The 20458-nt window shown below is 43.4% G+C and overlaps 1 protein-coding gene across 6 annotated transcripts in view; it reads left to right on the top strand.

Annotated features, from left to right (window-relative positions):
• The window catches only part of EPRS1 (glutamyl-prolyl-tRNA synthetase 1), a 73731-nt gene that overhangs the window by 48612 nt on the left and 4661 nt on the right, over positions 1 to 20458 (top strand). For all 6 annotated transcript variants that reach the window (XM_075204271.1, XM_075204270.1, XM_075204266.1 and 3 more), the window contains 5 exons: positions 1084 to 1239; positions 2343 to 2540; positions 3634 to 3807; positions 18910 to 19070; positions 19521 to 19599. In XM_075204271.1, the coding sequence (XP_075060372.1) occupies positions 1084 to 1239; positions 2343 to 2540; positions 3634 to 3807; positions 18910 to 19070; positions 19521 to 19599 (768 nt within the window). The remainder of the gene's footprint in view (positions 1 to 1083; positions 1240 to 2342; positions 2541 to 3633; positions 3808 to 18909; positions 19071 to 19520; positions 19600 to 20458) is intronic.

Raw genomic sequence — 20458 nt, 5'->3', positions numbered from 1 at the left:
CACTAATATATCCATTATGCTCTGTTCTCTATCTGAGCAGGCAGGGTAAGGGTGACTGCTTGCCAGACTTGCTCTGCACAGCTGCATTGTACCGATTGGTAGATTTATACACAGGGAAGGGCCAGTAATGTCACGGCTGTTAATCTCGCTGCATTCTCCGCTTTTTTGACCACCATCATTTCCCATCAGGACCCCTTTACATATTTTGCTATTTACACATCTGGACAGGAAAGCACAGGTTAGATCTGGCTGGTATCATGCAAACAATAAGGACATAAAATCTATAGAAGAAACAAGACATGGCCGTGGAAAATGTTCACCCTCTTCTGCTGTCCGACTTTTGGGAAGCAGCCTAATTATTGAAGCTCCTAAAGAGGAGTTGAAGGTATCATCATCATCACCATTTATTTATATAGCGCCACTGATTCTGCAGCGCTGTACAGAGAACTCACTCACATCAGTCCCTGCCCCCATTGGAGTTTACAGTTTAAATTCCCTAATATACACACACACACACAGACAGACAGAGAGAGACTAGGGTCAATTTTAATACCAGCCAATTAACCTACCAGTATGTTTTTGGAGTGGGAGGAAACCGGAGCACCCGGAGGAAACCCACACAAACACGGGGAGAACATACAAACTCCACACAGATAAGGCCATGGATGGGAATTGAACTCATGACCCCAGTGCTGTGAGGCAGAAGTGCTAACCACTTAGCCACTGTATAATGAAAGAAAACCCCCCCAAAAGGATACTTCTCATAGATGCACCATTCACCGACTCCAAATGGAGACTTGCCACAGTAAATGGTTTTTGTTTTAATATTAACTCCCAACTCCACCCAAAACTGATTTCCACTCTTGTAGTAGTATTATATGGTACTTTCCATGGCTAGATTTAATGTGCAAAATGGCAACACTTTTTTTATCGTAATATAAGATGCAGTTAATTAAGGATATTTTGCAGAATGATTTATACTTTACAGACTTAAAAAATAATTATGAACAGGGGTAATGTTTCCCCTTTAAATGTCCTCCTTTCCTGGGAGTCCTGAACGTATTGTACTGATTTCCACTTCAGGTCCTGCAGATACTGGATTACTATACCAGCATCTATGAGGAGCTCTTGGCTATTCCTGTAGTGAAAGGAAGGAAGACGGAGAAAGAGAAGTTTGCCGGCGGCGATTACACCACCACCGTAGAGGCGTTTATATCTGCCAGCGGCAGAGCCATACAGGTCGGTACAGTCTCAATCCTATAGAAAGGAAATCGCAGTGTAGCATGTTCAGTAGAATGATTGTCTTGTGGGAGTGGGAATTATTCACATAAAACTTGTATAAAAATTATACAGAAATGTCAGCAAATTACTGAGCAAGGCTCTTAAAGGCACGCACCCCACTATTTTCGTGGTGGGTTTTTCCCAAAGTTCTCTAGCAATTATGTTTTACTTTCCATGTTGCCTTCACCCAGAGCCCTGTTGGGCTGGGTAAGAGCAATTTAATCAGATTGTATGCTGTGACGTGTAGAGGAACCCGGCTCGTTAGTGAGCGTAGTACAGTTTGATGTGTAAACCAGGCGTGATGGCGTGATATAGAGTGCCCTCTGCCGAGCGATAAGGGTTCCCATTGATGCTTAGTACATGTTGCATAAGGCGCTATTTAGTAATAGTATTGGCTGCTACTTTAATATGTACGGAGAGCTGTTCTTCCACACAAACGTATAGATATAGAGCAAATACAGACAAGATCTTGACAAGTTATGACCTTTTAAAAAAACAACACTGACAAAAAAATGACTAATAGGATAAGCGTACTTTCTGTATTCAGTGATTTGAGATTTACTTGTTCTAAGTAAGCATTGTATGTGCTCTTAGAGATTTATAACATCTATTAGGTTATTTTAAATTGTTTTTACACAATCTCCTGCTTTCCCCAGGTGCTGGCACGGGGGACTTGTGCTGTTTGCATGATTCCTCTGCCCCCTTATCTGTAGTTTGTACTGAGCCTCTGGAAAAGAGGGTTCAGATGCACTGGGTGTAATAAATACCAGACGCTGATTGGACTAGGGCTGCGACCTGGCAGCGTCAAGTTGGCCGTCTATACATCCAGTATGTCTGGTCCCCTTTCTCCCATGGCTATTCCCTAGCTCTCCAGCAGAGGTCCTCAGTGCTAGTACAGCCACATTGTGATAACACTAGGATTCACTGAGTAGGTGGAAAACCTAGTGTATACTTCAGACAGAATTAACTAGCAGTGGTCTTCTAGTATGGGGTAACGTTTATCTTTAATTCTTGTATCAGGTATGCCCATAAGAAATCGACTTCTAATTTCTTGTTTTTAGGGTGCAACATCACATCACCTTGGCCAAAATTTTTCAAAAATGTTTGAGATCGTATTTGAGGATCCTAAAAAGCCAGGTGAAAAACAATATGCCTACCAGAACTCCTGGGGTCTCACCACCCGGACGATCGGTGTGATGACCATGGTACATGGAGACAATATGGGTCTAGTACTACCTCCTCGAGTGGCCTGTGTCCAGGTATGTCCTCTGTCTTCTAGGGAAGAGTCTGATTGGATGAAAGCATATGAATAATACATGTCCTGTATAAGAAGGTGATGTCTTCTGTCCTGTTACCTGTTTGAGGAGACCTCCTGGTCTTCTCATCCTTTCCCAGCAAACTAGCTCTGTGTACCAGTGCTCTAACCCTTGTCTGTGTGTTGGTTTTCCAGCACTCCAGACCCAGGTCTAAGATGTGAAGCTTAGCTGTGTACTGTACATAGAGATCTTGTTTGTTAAATTAAATATGATAATCCTAATAAAGTGAAATATTCTTTAAAAAAAACAAAAACCTTTTACCAAAATGTAGCTTTAAAGGGGTCACTCACCCTAAATTGCTAGTTGAGCCGACATTCAGTTTTTATTATAATATTCACTGAAGTCTTATGTGAAAAGAGGGGGGTTGCTCATTCTTATGGAACAAAGACTTCCTGTTTAATTTTAATTATAAATGTATATATTTTTTTTGTTTGACTTTTTTTTGCAGCTTGACGTTCTGAATCTGTTGTTTTTAAGACTTGATGAGGAAAAAAAGGCAATTTCACCTGATAAATAAAATAAAAACAAAATCTTGAGTTAAAATGTTTCCCATAAATCATGACCTGTATAATAAGTTGTGAGCAAGGTGGTAAAATATTTGAGTTTCATGTTGAACAAATTATTATAATTTTTTTTTGCCAATACAGAATTGTTACCTATTTTCACAGGTGCCTGGAATCTGTGCTGTGACTGTAAAGAGCACCCACACACTTGTGTATTTTACTTTAACTGTTTCATACAAAACAAAGAACCAAATTCATGAATAAGTGACGTTTTGTCCAGAAACGGTTGTATGTCATTTAAAAACAAACAAAATAATTCTAACTCCATATTCAACCAATGTTTAAAATAACAAAAAGTTCAGTTAAGATGAAATGTACAAACAAATTTTACACCGTTTTTCATGCAATGTCCTGTAGTGTTTTAAGTTTTGGTTTTAAACATTAGGTAGCGAGCAGTCTATGACTGTGAAATCAGGTATTTGGATGATGCTATTTTGTATCTGTACAGACAGAAACGTGTGATTCTTTTGCAGGTTATAGTGATTCCGTGCGGCATCACAAACACTCTATCGGAAAAAGACAAAGACGCTCTCCTCCAGAAATGCAACCAGTATCTAAAGCGCCTCCAGGACGTGAACATCCGAGCGCGAACTGATCTACGTGACAACTACTCCCCTGGATGGAAATTCAACCATTGGGAGCTGAAGGTTTGTTATCCGCAGTTGACCTCCAGGATATGTGTCATTCCCATATCATCTGTTTGCGTGATTTAAAATATTTTTTTTTCTTTTTGAACGTCTATAAGGGGTCATTAGACAGCATTTTATTATTGTCCTTTATTGCCGTTTCCTCATCCGGTTACAATCGGCTGTAAAAAATGGTAAATTATAAAACATTTGATAGAAAATAGCAACTGCTAGCACTTTATGTGTGACTGATTAAAATGCTTAACTCACACTGGTTAGACATTGGCACTCGTACAGATAACAACATATCATGACCTTAAGTTTTCTTAAACAAGTTGTCTGCACAGTATATATTCTGCTTCAATGAAAACGTATATCTGCGTTTCACACACATCAAATCGTGCAAATTTCATGGTAGGAAACAACACAGGTTCGATTTTTTTATTTTTTTATTTTACTTGATTAAATAAATATGGAGTTCCTTTCTGTCTTGAGTTTTCTATCAATGTATCTATATCATCAGGAAAAGTTGATTTGTATTTTGGATGCCCTTGGATATGACGCTATACAGCTGTGTACTGTACATTGGATACATTTCAGAGTAACTTTAAGTCATGTCCCAGAACAAGACAAATCTCCTAGATAATATAGGTACATGTCTGATGGGAATTAGAGGAAAAGGCTGTGTATTTTGTAACATTAACAGAAGAGCATAATAGACAAATCATTTCATTACAGCATCTGATGGTGGGCCATTTTTAAAAAGGCTCCAACTTTGAAGCAGACAACATTCATATTGCCTCGAGTGTTTGCAGGGGTACAATTGAAGGTTGCAGTTTGGTTTCAGATAATTGACCCGTTTAGTAATCGACAAATGAAAATATCCAGGGTTCAAACAGATGTCTGGAGACTACTGATGGATTACAATAGGAATGGCTGTAATTCAGTGCAATATGGTATCATATTAACTTCACTTGGGTGAAATAGGTTTTGCACCTTCAGTATTTATATGTACTGTCTTGTATGTGCCCTAATTCAACTTTAACTGCATAATGTGTTTCTAGCGTCTTCCTGTCTTCTTAAACCATGAACCATGTTATTAAGAAATAAGCCATTTAGCTGGGAAGTCAGGAAAAATCTCACCTTTTAAATACTCTGTAAAAAATACTTACACTGCATAAAAGTTGGAAATTACAGTATGGTCATTATAGTACATTATTAATTCATAGAGCCCAAGTCTGGCCTCCGATTTACTCGGGTTACTGCGGGGTCGATGTTTTAAGCTTTCTAAAAAGGGAAGTGTTGCCCAAAGCAACCAGATGCTATCCATCATTTTGTAGAATTCTCTAGATGAGTGTTTCCCAAACCCAGTCCTCGGGGACCCCTAACAATACATGTTTTCTAGGTCACAAGTGAAATAATTATACCACCTGTGGATCTGTCATAATGTGTCAGTCAGTAATGACTACACCTGTGCTCCAGCAAGGAGATATGGAAAACATGCCCTGTTAGGGGTCCCTGAGGACTGGGTTTGGGAAACCCTGCTCTAGATAAATGATAGCTAGAATGTGATTGGTTGCTGTGGGAAACGCTTACACTTATCCTTTTTGGAAGGTTTGATGCATCAACCCCAGCAAGTTTTCTTTGCTTGCAACATCTATCTTTCTCATCCAATCTGAGGGTTACTGTTACCATGGGGTTGTATGAGGGGACTCATTAGTTGGCACTTAAATAGTTGTGTGTGCTGCTTTGCTGTGGGGGTGTGCTCCCACTAACAGACCACAGTTGCCTGACAGGTGATAGCTGGACGGCTCTCGCGGACATTGCACAGGAGCAGAAAAACCTCCTATCTATGAGTGATTCGTCGATGTCACACTCTTCTGTGGTAGGATGACCGGCGCTGCCATCAGGCATAGAGCGCAGCGACTTCAAAATAGAGCCCACCATCTCCGCGGCTCCTAGTAAGTCCCCTGCTCATTAGAGCGGGGTCGGAGGGGACTTGGTTGGCAAGCTAGCGCCGTAATGGAGAGGTTCACAGAAGGACAGAGGAGAGGCAGTTTGTGGGTTTAGTCAGAGAAGACATCGGAAATGACCAGTATATTATGCATAAAGCGACAAGGATGCCTGAAAATGCAGTAGAGGTGAAGCAGGAAAAGCCCCCCCTCAGCCAGTTGGTATGTTCCTTGGCGCCATCAGAGGTCTGATGCCACGAGCTGCTGAGACACTTCTGAGAGGATCTAGGAGAGGACACTGCTGCATCAGAGACTGCTGAAAGGCTGCTCTCCTCTTTACTGTACTAGTCGTCGGCTGTCTCCTGGAGTCTAAGTACCCTATGGGCTTCATTATTGACAGGGTAAACTCTGTAATATAGCATACACTATAGTTGTATTTGGAAGTACTGATTTTGACTAATAGCCACGGATGAGCTCAGTACCTTCTTTAACACGTACATTATGTATCCTGCTTTCTATTGGTATTTTGAGTTTGTGCCGTCACTACCCTGTTGTGGGGCAATGTCTGACGCATCTTGGGTTGAATACTTTACCTGTGCAAAATGTAAAGCCAAACTTCCCAGTGGACAGCAGGGCCCAGGTGCGGACTGTGATGCTGACCTCAAGTAGCGCTTCAAATGGAGGAATTTGCCTGGCTTCATCTGTAGAGGCACTAGTTCAGCTACTAGCCCGACCTGAAGAGATACCTGTGCAGGCTGCGGCTATCACTCCTGCTGTCATACCAGTGGCCTCTTCTAGGTCGTTACTTGTTCTACAAGTTCCAGAGGATGTTGGGATGGGTCCTCCAGTTTCCCAGAGCAATCCCAGGCAAAGCCTTCATGGTCCACCTCCTTGGTCAGGAGCATGGAAAAATTAAATGATGCCCCATTCATACTGCACCAAAATCCCGGGTTTTTGCCGGGGCGAGCTCAAACGACCTCGGGATTTATCGAGGGGTAATTCCCGGGTCGGACCCGGGTTGCCTGCACTATGAATGGTGCAACCCGGGTTTTTCAACCCGGGTTGCATAGAAAACAAGCTGATTGGCTGTCTGCCTGTCTCTGGAGTATGAACAATCACCACCCACTTTTGCATCATCTTTATGCGTCAAAAAAACAGTCACCTTTCAATGACATCACCATTTTTTCAGCCAATGAAAACTGCTCTGGTGATGACTCCCACAAATTGCCAGGGCACAGACTTGTGCAGTATGAATGGCGTCAACCCGGGAAATTCCCTGTCCGAGGTGCAGTATGAATGGTGTTTCTGAGCTGGGACGCTCTGAGCCCCGGCAAAAACCCGGCTTGAAAAACCTGGGATATTGCCGGGGCGGCAGTATGAAAGCGGTATGAGTTTCTTGGGACTCCTAGGCCTCAAGCTTCATGCAAGCTGCATAAGTTTGATTATCCTCTCCCAGCAGTCTGTAACTCAGAAGGGTCTTCTGAGTAAGAAAAAGAATTGTTTAAAGACTTTGACTCCCTCAAGTTGTGAACTTGGAGGAATTTTCCAGGGTTCATGGAGTGAAGGGATATGGTCCTAGCGGTCCGTCAATCCTTGGACTTTTAATAGATTTGGACTGTTCGAGCGGCAGAAGAAGCTGGTAGTCTACTTCCCTTCTTCCGCTGAGCTAACTAACCTTGTGGCGTCAGCGTGGAAACAGCTGGGTAGGAAATTTGTGTTACCCCGCCGGTTTCCTAGAGTCTATCCTTTACAGGCGGCTGAGAAGGCCTGATGGAAACAGGTGCCTAAGATGTCACAGTTGGCATGCCATTCCACTCTCCCTGTATCTGGTTATAGAGCATTTAAAGATGGCAGTGACCATAAGTTAGAGATATTCTTGAACTTCCATCTTCGTGGTGGCGGGCACTTTGCTTGGGCCCATGCTGTCTTCCTCTTGGCTGGGTAGAGTGATGGAGACCTGGTCAGACCAGTTTGCAGGTGGTCTGCAGAATTCTGATTTGATTCCTCTGCCACTACATTTGAAAAAACCTAAGGGTATGTCAATGAGGCGGCACAGAATGCAGCCTCCATTTCTTCCTCTGTTTCAGCATCAGCCGTTGCTGCCAGGAGGACTCTGTGATTGCGTTCCTGGGACCCAGATGCGGAGTCAACAAAGTCCTTGTAATCTCTTCCTTATACGGGCTCTGTTGTGTTTTTTGTCTGGAGCTGAACGACGTGATCTGTCAGGCTATGGAAGGTAAGAGCACCTTCCTCCCTGTTAATGCCCTTTTGTGGTGGTTCTATCACCTGGAACCGGTCCTCCAGAGGTCACACTCAGAGGGGCAGATCTTCGTATTCCATGAGGCGTCCAGGGCCTAAAATGCCTGACAAGCCTGCAGCCTGATGGGGTTCCTCCCCAGCTATGATTGGTGAATCATAGGGATCATGCAACAAGATTACGTGATTGACTGTCAAGCTTGGCTCCCTCACTGTTTCTTCACCACCACCACCATGCTTCAGTGCGGAGAAGGGAAAAGGACCGCAATGCTTCAGTTGATCACTTTACTTCTTTTCACGGGTGTTAACTGCCAGGTCCTGGCAGAGCTGAGGTTTCTACTCTAACTTTACAGATTGGTAGTTTGCAGGGTAACTCCCATTAAAAAAAAACAAATTGGCTCCCTCATAGTCTTTACAGTTTGTTATAAAACAATTCACTGTGACCCGATCATTACATTGTCATTTATAATAGGAGCATAAAATATCTCTGTTAAGAAAAGTTTGCTGCTACGAAGTACGCGCTGCACTGCATGACCAAATCATTTTGTAATAAACAGCTCTGTAAACTAGCACGAGGATTGTGCGAAATATCACAGTGGACAGAAATGTAAGATCCTATTAATGAGGGGGTTAAGTCGCACATCCAGCAACTAGATGTGATATTTTTTCAATTAAAACTTGATTGACTGGAAGTCTTTAGGTTGTAATGAGTGAACTTTTCATGTGCTGTAAACTTTTTCCATTGCAAAGCAGAATCCAGTTGTAAAGACATAAAACAATTGAGCTACGGAAGCATTACATTAATATTCACACTACTATGAAAAACACCTTAGTAAATTACTAAATCCACCTTTTTTAAGCGAAGTCTTCTTGATCTGGCCCAAATCATAGGGAGTTGGTGCAATAAAAAAATTGGACTATAGCTAGATAGAATTTCATAGATACAAATGGTCTGTGTGATCATTTTAACTTTTTTATATTTCATCCAAATTTGGGGCACACGGAGACCCTGAGCTATAGAAGCTCCAATTAAGACGCTGGCAAAAACAAAAATATCTTCATTGCTTTTGTTCCTCCTTCTTCTATATCCTCACATTGTAGACAACTCGTTGGTTTTGTTTGTTTTTTGGTTTTTTTAAAGTGTCCACAGGACACTGCAACATGTTGTCATAGTTTCTTATTACATTTAGTTTAATTTCCTGCTGCCCTTGTGGCTACTAGGAATTGCCCAATGCTGCTGTAGATTTAGAATTGACTGCAGCTGTCACCTGGAGAAGACAGCCTTGCCTGGTGGCGTGCATGCAGCCCAACATGGGACCTCCTCCAGGAGGGGTTTTTGCCGCTACCACTGCAGCAGTGTCATGGACCCTGTGTTGACCCCACGCCATAAGGAGCAGCAAAAGATCGACAACAAGGTAAGTGACTCCCAACTAGATTAGTTCTGTCAGAATTACTCTAGCTAAATCCCTAGCTCAGACTGCTGAGTTCATGCAGCTCGCTATGTGCCCCCATCGTGTAGCTGGAGGGAACAGTCTCAATCTGTTCCGCTGAAGCTTTAGTGGATGACTCCAGTTAGACGATATGATTTGTGCACAGCATGCCACGGTCAGTGTAGGTATTGGTTAAAATTTATTCACCTTCGAGATGATCCAGGAAGTGTAGGTTCTCTTGGTCGCATCATAAGGATGATCTGAGTGTTTCTCCCAGAAGAGGAGAGGTCCTGGAGGAGTCGGTCATTGAGGATTCATCTTTAAGTTTATTTCCAGAGCAGCTGCTGCTTCCCTGTGACCTATCTCTCCTTCCTCTTGGATCTATAAGAGGTAGAAATGTACTCTGAGCAAGTGCTGGAAGGATTGCAAGCAGGGAGGCCTAGGTCAAAATTAAGGATGTTCAACAAGCATTGTGTCTGAAAATTTGGGGACGCGGTTTGGATGTCTGTTCTATGGGTTCACGTTTTTTGGCGTCTGGTCTTTCTCTAGACGAAATGACCTTGAAGTCCTTGGGGCGAATTTGAGGGTCTAAGTAGACTCTGGAGTTTTGTCTTTTGGTGATGTCTTATTAGGCCAGAGCTTGAGAAGACCATTATCGAGGAGATGGGCAGGAAGAGTTTCCGTCCTACCAGTAAATTTTCCTAGGGTTGCCAGTAGGAGAAGGTGTTAAGTAAGCAGTCATCAACCCGTAGGTTTTTCATATCATGGAGGTTCAGCCCACCCTGCAGTGGCTGTCGTGGAAGCTCGTCTGTTTACCTACTGTTATCAGTGGTTCATTTCTTCTTAAGATTCCTGGGTTTGGGGCGTCAAGGGCCTTCTGATGGTTTGGGTAGGGTGCCAAGCACTGGAAGTGGCATTTCAGACCTTGCACCCAGGGTAATCATCCGAGTGTCGGCGTCAAGAGGACAGGGTTCTTTTCCACTCTATTTTTGGTTTCAAAAACAATGTTCCTTTTGTACAGTTTTTAACCCCACAATTCTTAACTCTTCGTTCGGAGTCCTGAAATAGGACCATTTCATGGTGTTCATGAATGTCAGGGATGCTTAGTGGCATGTCCATATCTGAGAGGGCCCCTATTGTCTTCAGATTTGTGGTCTGATCCCACCATTTCCAGTTTCAGACCTCTCTATTTGGTCTTGACCCCTCAGATGTTCACAAACTCTATGGTGGTTATGGCTGTGGTCCAGTAGGATAATGTCCATCCCTTACGTGGACAATCTTTTGATAAAGGTGGAGTCCCCAACTCAGCTCATGACACATTTCTGGGAAACAGCGCAGGTATAGGAGTCCCAGAATCATATTATCATTTGTTAGTGACGCTATATTCATACCAAATGGCTGTTTTTTCTAGGTCTGCTGTGGGTCTCTTAATAGGAGTCCCGCAACAGAGCGTTTTCTTCTAAGAGACAAGTAGATTTGTTACAGACTAATAAGGTGTCTATTGACTCGCAGAGAGGTAACTACCATGTTCTGTGTAAAGCTTCTGTGGATAATGATCTTGACCTTTTGAGGATGTGCTGTTGCACGGTTTCATTCAGGGGCATATTTGATATGGAAGAAGTCTCATTTTCACCTGAACGCAACAGGTTCTCTGTCTCTGAGGATGCATTGCTCATTCCTCTGGTGGTGGAAGGTCCACCTCTTTATCAGGGACCTTCCTTTTGCCATAGGGACTTGAGCTTTTTTGACAGCAGTTGCCAGTCTTGGAGACAGAACGCCAGTTAATATCCTAGAACGTAAGGTCCATAAGAGTTCATTCATACAATGGTGTACATCAGCTATCAAGGGAGCACATGGATCAATCTTGCATTTTAGGAAATCGCAAAGATAATGCATACGATGGAACAAATTGTTCTGGGTGATATCTGCAGTATTCATTCAAGGGTATGGAAAATTGTGGCCGATAATCTCAGCAGACACATTCTGCGCCCAGGGGAGTGGTGTCTATTTGATTATCTTTCTGCAAATTGTGGAAAGATAGGTCAGCTGATCATTGACATGTTGGTGACTTGGCTGAACCACTTGGTGTAGTGTTCTGCTCGAAGATTAGGGATCAGCAGGTGTTCTTGTAGATACTGTGATAGTTCTGTAGGATTTTCAGTTAATTTATCTGTTCCCACCAGTGACAATGCTAGTGTAGGTCCTCAAAAGAGAAAAGGTCCCGGGTGCTGTCCGTAGCAATGGACTGCACAAGACGGTCATGGTACAGGGACATTCTCGAGTTGTCTGTGTGCCTGCTGTAGTGTCTCCCTCTAGGGGAAGTATCTGCTAATCTGGGAACTTTTTATCTTCAGGGTTTAGCTCAACTGACTTTACCAACGTGACATTTGAAGCCATGATTCTTTAAAAGTTGGGATTTTCTGACTGTGTTCAAAACTACACTCAGGGCCTGAAAACCTTTTTCAGCTACAACTTATTGTAGGGCCTGGAAGACCTATGTTTCTAAGTGTGTGCATGAGAAGTTTCCTACAACTTCTTTCCATTCATTCCATTTCCTGACTAAATTGTTCTTGCAGGTTAATGGTTTAAAACTGAGTTTCTCTTTCATCCAGTCTGGGGGACACTGTTTACCATGGGTTGTGGAGGGGAGCACGGGAGTTGGCATCTAGCTAGTTAATCTTTAGCACTGCTGACAGACCCCTCCCCTCTACAATCCCCCCGCCTCTTCCTCCTCAGTTTTTTCTAGGTGCCCAAAGGAGTTGGGCTTATTAGAAATAGCTAGTCATTTATTTTTATATAACTTACATTTTTTCTTTAAATTTTACAGTATAGTCAGTTTAGGGCAGAGCTGGAGTGTGTTCTATATATATAGAGAACACACTCACAGAAGCTGAGCAGCGGTGACCGGACTCTGTCAGAGAGAGCAGACTGCTCTCAATGGCAGAGCATTAGCGGCCACAGTAAAGAGTGACAAGCGGTCTCCCGGACCGCTGTCACTTTTGGCGGCTCCAACGATAACTGGCGCTGCCATTCAGCATAGAGCCCCGCTTATTGTATTACCTCGCTGATGGCCATGATTTCATCAGCGGACCGCGGAGTTACACAGAAAGAAAGGAGGAGAGTCGGGGGCCATACCAAGATCCCCCCTCAGGTGAATAGGAGGGGGCATCGGGGTATTAATGCTGCAGGAGACCTCTTCAAGAGGCCTCCATAACTCTGCCAGATACATCGATAAGTTCTTTAAAAAAAAAAAAAAAAGGAGCGGCAGAAAGCTGCAGAGGGGGAACGATCACAAGAGCTCCCCTGCTCTCATCACAGATGGTACAGTCCGGTCCTCTGGCGCCAAATAGAAGCCCGGGAAGGAACTTATCTCCAAGGGAGCAGACACCAGGACACTGCTGTTGGACTTCTCCCCTGAGTGGCCCTTTTGGCTAAGTACCAAAACCTTTCTTTAACCATTTACAGACTGTTTATGTGGTTACAGGAGGGAGGCTAGTAGGATTGTTAAAATCTTCTTACTTGCACATATACCTTTTAATCTGTTACACACATACAAGTACAGCTTTTATTACACATTAGTCTTACTTGTTGTCTACTCTGTCTTTCTCAAGATATCTCTTAAAATATCTCTATATCTAATTGTGTTTGGTGTGCTTTTCCTTTTTAAAATGTCAGAAAAGGGAAAAGCCCTATGGCAATATATTTTACATGTTCCAGATGTAAAGTTAAATTACCAAATGGGCAGAAAGACCCGTTGGTGCTCTGATCAGTCTGTGAAGGAGAGGTCCCCTCTGCGCAAACCCAGCTCCTTCCAGCCCCACTGACGGAGGAACCGGCCTGGGTGGCTTCCCTGACACAGTCGGTTTCCTGTTTAGCACAGATGGTCTCCCAATGTACTCAATTGTTGTCTAGTGTGGCAGCCTCTGTGATAAATAATGCTATTACACCTGTAGGACTCCCTGCTGCCACGGTTTCTACTGAAACGGCTATAGCAGGACCTTCCTCTTTGCTTACAGACCACCCGCCTGTACCCACAGAACCGGCATGGTCCTCAGCATTTATAAAGAGTTTGGACACACTTAACCAGTTACTTGAATCCCCAAACCTGCCCCCAGCTAAAAGAAAGCGTCTTAGATCCGCTAATCCTCTCATGGTCCTTTCTGATTCAGAGGGATTTTCAGAAGAGGAAAGAGAATCAAATTTGGATTCTGACCTGGTTCCATCCTTGGAACAGGAAGAAATCACTAAATATCAGTTTATTGATGATTTGGTTTTAGCGGTGAGGCAAGCGTTGGACCTCCCAGAAATGGAGGATCCTAGTCCTAGAGACAGAAGTCTCTTTAAGAAGGCCAAAAGGAAGATTATTCGTTTTCCCCCTTCTGTAGAACTCGGAGATATTGCTGAGGGAGCCTGGAAACAGCCTGATAAAAAGTTCTCTGTTCCAAAGAGGTTCTCTTCCCTGTATCCGTTACAGGAGGAGGACGTGGCTTGCTGGGATGAAATTCCGAAGGTAGATACTCCTGTAGCCCCGGGCTCAGCAACTCTGCAAGATACCACTGACCGCAGAGTGGAATCCCAGTTAAAATCTATATTTGTAGCAGCGGGTTCTTCCATTAGACCAAGGTTTGCTTCAGCTTGGGTTGCCAAAGCCATGGAAGCATGGGCAGAGCAACTGGCACAGACCTTACCGGACCCAGAATTGATTACCCTAGCGTTACATTTAAAGGAGGCGTCGGGGTATATTTATGAGGCGGCTCAGAGCACAGCTTCTGTGTCCTCCTCTATTCAGGCTGCGTCTGTTTCAGCAAGAAGAACGTTATGGTTGAAATCCTGGGAAGGGGATTCTGAGTCAAAGAAATCTATGGAATCCATTCCTTTTTCTGCAGCAGGTCTGTTTGGCCCGGAATTAGATGACATGATTTCCCAGGCAACGGGGGGGCAAGAGCACCTCTTTGCCGGTTTTCTCCGGTAGAAGCCGGACCCCACGGTTTAGCTCCTTTCGTCAGTCCTTTCGGGGTACATCCATGCCCAGGGGGCAGTCGTTTAAGGATAGACAACCGAATTCTCGAGGCTCGTCTGTCACAGGCAGGTCCTCGTTTGCAGCTAGGCGCCAGGCCTCCAAGACTCAGGAGAAGCCTGCGTCCTGACTGCCACTCTATTCTCCAGGAGGTGGCGCCAGTGACGTCTGTCTCTTTTTCTCTTTCTCCTTTCGCAAAGTGTTATTTGCAGGGTCCCAGACAACCAGAAAGGAAAGGGTTTTTATTAAAATCTTTTTCTGGTCAGGAAACCGGACGGGTCCTTTCGTCCCATCTTAAACCTAAAGAACCTCAATGTGCACTGACGAGTGGACAAATTTCGAATGGAGTCCCTGAGGTCGGTAATAAACGGCTTAGAGAAAGATCAGTTTATGGCTTCCATAGACATAAAGGACGCATACCTCCATGTTCCAATTTGGAGCGGTCATCAGCCTCTCCTGAGATTCACGGTGGGGGCCTCCCACTATCAGTTTCGGGCTCTTCCCAACGGCCTCTCCACGGCTCCAAGGGTCTTCACGAAAATCATGTCGGTGATGGCGGCTTGTCTTCACTTAAAGGGAGTTCAGGTCGTGCCCTATTTAGACGATCTGCTCATCAAATCCTCCTCAGAGATTTGCTTACATCAGCATTTATCCCTTACCATAGCTGTCCTCGAGAGCCATGGGTGGCTGATAAATTTAAAGAAATCCCGGGTGGTTCCATGCCAACGCATGCTCTTCCTAGGACTCATCATGGACACCAGTCAGCAGAAGGTGTTCCTGCCTGCGGAGAAGATCAGTTCAATTCCGGAGTATAACATCTCAGGTCTTGTCCTCTCCCAGTCCCTCAATTCATTTGTGCATGCGGCTGCTTGGAAAGATGGTGGCCTCCTTCGAGAAGATCCCAACAGACAGGGAGGAACCAGGAGTGCAGCTGCAATGCCATTTGCAGCTCAGATATTTCTTTGGGCAGAACAGTATGTTCCAGCAATCTCGGCAGTGTTCATTCCAGGAATAAAGAATTGGGAGGCCGATTACCTCAGTCGCAATGCGATGATGCCAGGGGAGTGGTCCCTCCATCCGGAAGTATTTCAGTCGCTAGTTCAGAGGGTGAGGTCTTCCGGATATAGATCTCATGGCCCTCAGACACAACAAAAAGGTTCTCAGGTTTTGCGCAAGGGCAAGAGACCCCTTAGCGGTAGCGGTGAACGTGATGACCATGTCATGGGATTTCAGGTTGGGATATCTGTTTCCCCCGATTCCCATGCTTCCTCGAGTACTCAGATGAGTGAGGCAGGCAGTCTGCCGGTAATTTTAATAGCTCCCTCATGGCCGTGTCGAGTGTGGAACGCGGACATAATCTCCATGGCGGTAGGACAAGAACATCGTCTTCCGTCGCGAGACGACCTTCTTCTGCAAGGTCCCTTTCAGTAGAAATTACCTCAGCTCCGTTTAACGGCATGGCTGTTGAAGCCAGGCTCTGGAAGGCTAGGGGGTTTCTCCCCCAGTGTAGTGAACACTCTGCTGCCAGCTCGAAAGCCGGTTTCGGCTCGCATCTATCACCGTATTTGGCTAGCCTATATCAGATGGTGCGAAAATAAGTCCTGTCACACGTCTTCTTTTCGTCTCCCTCGCTTATTGGCTTTTCTTCAGGATGAGCTGGAAGTTAGCGGATTTGCCAGACGTCAAGACTTTTCTTCAGGGAGTCTTACATATTCAGCCTCCCTACGTTCCGCCTACAGCACCATGGGATCTTAACCTGGTGCTTGATATGCTTAAAGGGCCTCCTTTTGAACCATTACTTGCGTCAGATTTTAGGTGTCTGACCTGGAAGGTCGTTTTTCTTTTAGCGATTGCATCTGCATGTAGGGTTTCAGAATTGGGAGCTCTGTCTTGCCGGGACCCATATCTGTTTTTTCACGAGGACAGAGCGGTATTAAGAACTCTCCCTCCTTTTGTTCCAAAAGTAGTTTTGGCTTTCCATTTGAACCAGGAAATTGTGGTTCTGGTCTTTTCATCGACTTCTCATTCTGATCAGCAGTCTATGGAAAAGTTAGATGTGGTTAGGGCTCTCTGTATTTATATCAAAAGAACTTCTCAGGTTAGGCGTACAGATTCTCTGTTTGTTCTTTATGATTCTAATAAAAGGGGCTGGCCAGCCTCAAAACAGTCCATTGCAAGATGGATTACGGCAACCATTAAGCAGGCTTACATAAGGGCTAACCGTCCTGTGCCAGAGAGACTTACGGCCCATTCCACCAGATCGGTAGGGGCGTCGTGGGCAGCGAGAAATGGGGCTTCTGCGGACCAGCTTTGCAGGGCAGCCACCTGGTCTTCTGTCCACACCTTTACCAAATTCTATCAGTTTAATGTATTCGCATCCGCGGATGCAAATTTCGCTCGTAGTGCACTACGAGCGGGGCTTTCAGAGTAGTCCCACCTTTAAGGGGCTGCTTTAGAACATCCCTATGGTAAGCAGTGTCCCCCAGACTGGATGAAAGAGAAAAGAGGATTTTTGTACTTGCGTTAAATCCGTTTCTCTGATTCCGTCTGAGACACTGCGAACACTCCCTTCTGCCTTTCCTCTGTGTGCTCCTGATTGATTGGCCTTTTTTCTTTGGGGCTTTTTAATTAACTGAAGAGGAAGAAGCGGGGGGATTGTAGAGGGGAGGGGTCTGTCAGCAGTGCTAAAGTTAACTAGCTAGGTGCCAACTCCCGTGCTCCCCTCCACAACCCATGGTAAGCGGTGTCCCCCAGACGGAATCAGAGAAACGGATTTAACGTAAGTACAAAAATCCTTTTTTTAATTGGTCACTTATTGGTACATGTGTAGTCAGTAAAAGACCAATTTTGATCCAGAACAAATTATCTGTCACATTCTGTGTGTGTGCCCAAAAATGGGAAAATCAAGCAGTGATCCCTGGAACTGTGCGTTCATGAAACTGTTTCAGTTTAATTATCTCCTGATAGTGGTGGTTGTGTGTGTATGTACAGACACATGATAATTTAGTCAATAACAGTATATTATTAGGAGAGATATGTCTATAGAGATGGATATGTCTATAGAGATGGATATGTCTATAATTAGTAATAAATGGTGTTTTTCTAACAGTATGCATATCGGTAGCTTTGTAGAACCCCTCTCCCTTCTATTATTCCATGTAGCAAAGAGACGATTGATAAGGTCTTAAATTAAATACCACTGTTTAATAAATATTAAATATTCTAAGAACTGTCACCTTCCAATTAGCTGTGAGAAGGTAAGATAATACCAAACCTAATTACCATGCACAGAGTGGAGAATTCAGTTTACTTATTATAGTACTCTTAATTGCAATCAAGTATACGATTGTTATGGTCATGGATTTATTCAGGTCTGCTCAAGCATTTATATAATCCAGCTAGAGTTGTTTATCTTTATTGCCCTTGGTTATGACACAGAATTAATCTCTGGATACATTTGTATCAAGTGTGCCAAGCACTTGCTGCGTCATACGCAAGGACAGCTAAAATAAATGATTCTCTAGATGATGTACAGGCCATGCTCAGAAACACATTGACAAACATAAAGCGATGTATTTAATGAAAGCTCAAGGGAGCATGTGTAGATCAGTAAAATCAATAAATGTAAGTTTTCTGAAGGTACAAAAGCCAATTAGGTTTCACACCAAATCTGCAAAACCGGTTTGTTTCTAATATATGTTGGCGATTCATGCGTAAAGTTTTCTCTGCCCTGCAGAAATATTGCACTACCTTTTAACAATGGGCAGTGGCAAGTGGGAGCGTTGAAATATACATATTTCCATTCGTGAAATAATGGAGTTGAACTGCTGACCAGCTTTTCCTTTTGGAAAAACTGGACTTGACAAAATCTAACAGAAGCAGTAACTTGAGATGGGCTGCCCAAAATAGTACCCCAGGTTTTATCATTAATTTCCCAATTTCCCCCAAATCAACTTCCCATAGGCACCGCAGATCTAGCAAGCCGCCCACACCAGCCCCTCCAATAAAATAGAATATATGGAACAAACTTGGTGCCTCGAGCCCAACCTTAGAGGATCTGCACGAAGACTCGGGACGACCCCCCGAAACTGCGAGGCCAGAGCATGCCTTAATTGCAAGTATCTGAACAAATGACTCCTAGGCAATTTGTATAGTCCCCGCAACTGTTCAAAAGAGCACAATATCCCATCCACATACAGCTGCCTAATATTCATAACATTACCGGCACGCCAGGCCCCAGCCGCACCCATCTTCACAAGTTCACTGAAGTCCAGATTATCCCAGAGCAGAGTGCACGGATCATAAATTGACCTATCCACAATCTGAAGCGAGTTCCTCCACACACTCATCCTCTGAGTGTTTTACTGTAATTGGGATCTTTGACTGACTTTCACATAGAAATATTTGCAGTGTGATCAACTGAACTGTACACCGGTTTTATTTTAATATATCTTGTGTTGCTTTACAGGGTGTTCCCATCAGACTTGAAGTGGGACCAAGAGACATGAAAAATCGCCAGTTTGTAGCCGTCAGGCGGGACACCGGAGAGAAACTGACAATCACAGAGGAACAGGCAGAAAGTAAATTACAGGATATTCTGGAGGAGATCCACACCACTCTCTACAACAGGTAACTCTTTAACCGGTGGCATATTCACCAATCTGTCGCCATGTATGCACCAAAACTGGATCCACGATCCTTATTCTAAGACTGGATTCCTATTTACTTGTGGTGGTTCTATGCAAAATATCTCATTGATTGGTCAGTTTAGACACAGACCATAACTCTTCTTACGACCTGTAAGTTCAAGGTGGAGGTTACTGTCCTGGCTTCTCACACGGTTTATCTGTTATACGGGAATGACTGTAGTGTGTAGTCTTCATGCTAAATGATTAAGGGTAATACATTTAATTAGGGGACTAGAAGTCTACAGATCAGTCATTGTCCTTTCACTCATTGCAGGCTGTTTCTGCATGTGAGTATTCCGCTAACTTAATGTGATATAAGCCCTCAGAATCGTGTATTAAAGATTTTACATTAGAATGTGTCTGTGACGTTTTCTCACCTCCTTGTGACCAGGGCTCTCAGTGACCTGACGAGTCATATGGTGGTTGCCAACACTATGGAGGAGTTTCAGAAGCAGCTGGAGACAGGAAAAGTAAGTCTTTATTTTACTGGGTTATTTGTTTGTGTTTGTACGATTTTATTGGGTGCATCACACTAGAGGGCTGAACGGTGTGCATAGTGTAACTCCTTTCTCATCAGGGAGGTTTGTGTGTTCCCACTTTTTAGATGCATGTCGTGGTGTTTCTCGTGTTAAACAAGGTTGTAATCTACTGTCACAAAGTTTTTGATGTATTAAACTGAATCGAGTCTTTTAAATGTGCTTTAAAAGTGCCTTTTTTAAGGAATTCTTAATGGAGCCCTGCTAATCCATATATTATGTTGCTGAAAAAAGTTGCACAATAGATGAATGTATATCATACTATGTATGTATGAACCTATGTATATCATACTATGTATGTATGAACCTATGTATATCATACTATGTATGTATGAACCTATGTATATCATACTATGTATGTATGAAGCTATGTATATCATACTATGTATGTATGAACCTATGTATATCATACTATGTATGTATGAACCTATGTATATCATACTATGTATGTATGAACCTATGTATATCATACTATGTATGTATGAACCTATGTATATCATACTATGTATGTATGAACCTATGTATATCATACTATGTATGTATGAACCTATGTATATCATACTATGTATGTATGAAGCTATGTATATCATACTATGTATGTATGAAGCTATGTATATCATACTATGTATGTATGAACCTATGTATATCATACTATGTATGTATGAACCTATGTATATCATACTATGTATGTATGAAGCTATGTATATCATACTATGTATGTATGAACCTATGTATATCATACTATGTATGTATGAACCTATGTATATCATACTATGTATGTATGAAGCTATGT

The sequence above is a fragment of the Mixophyes fleayi genome, chromosome 3 (assembly GCF_038048845.1).
Source record: "Mixophyes fleayi isolate aMixFle1 chromosome 3, aMixFle1.hap1, whole genome shotgun sequence".
Classification (NCBI taxonomy): domain Eukaryota; kingdom Metazoa; phylum Chordata; class Amphibia; order Anura; family Limnodynastidae; genus Mixophyes; species Mixophyes fleayi.
Note: the sequence above shows the minus strand (reverse complement) of the source record. Positions and strands in the feature narration are given on the sequence as shown.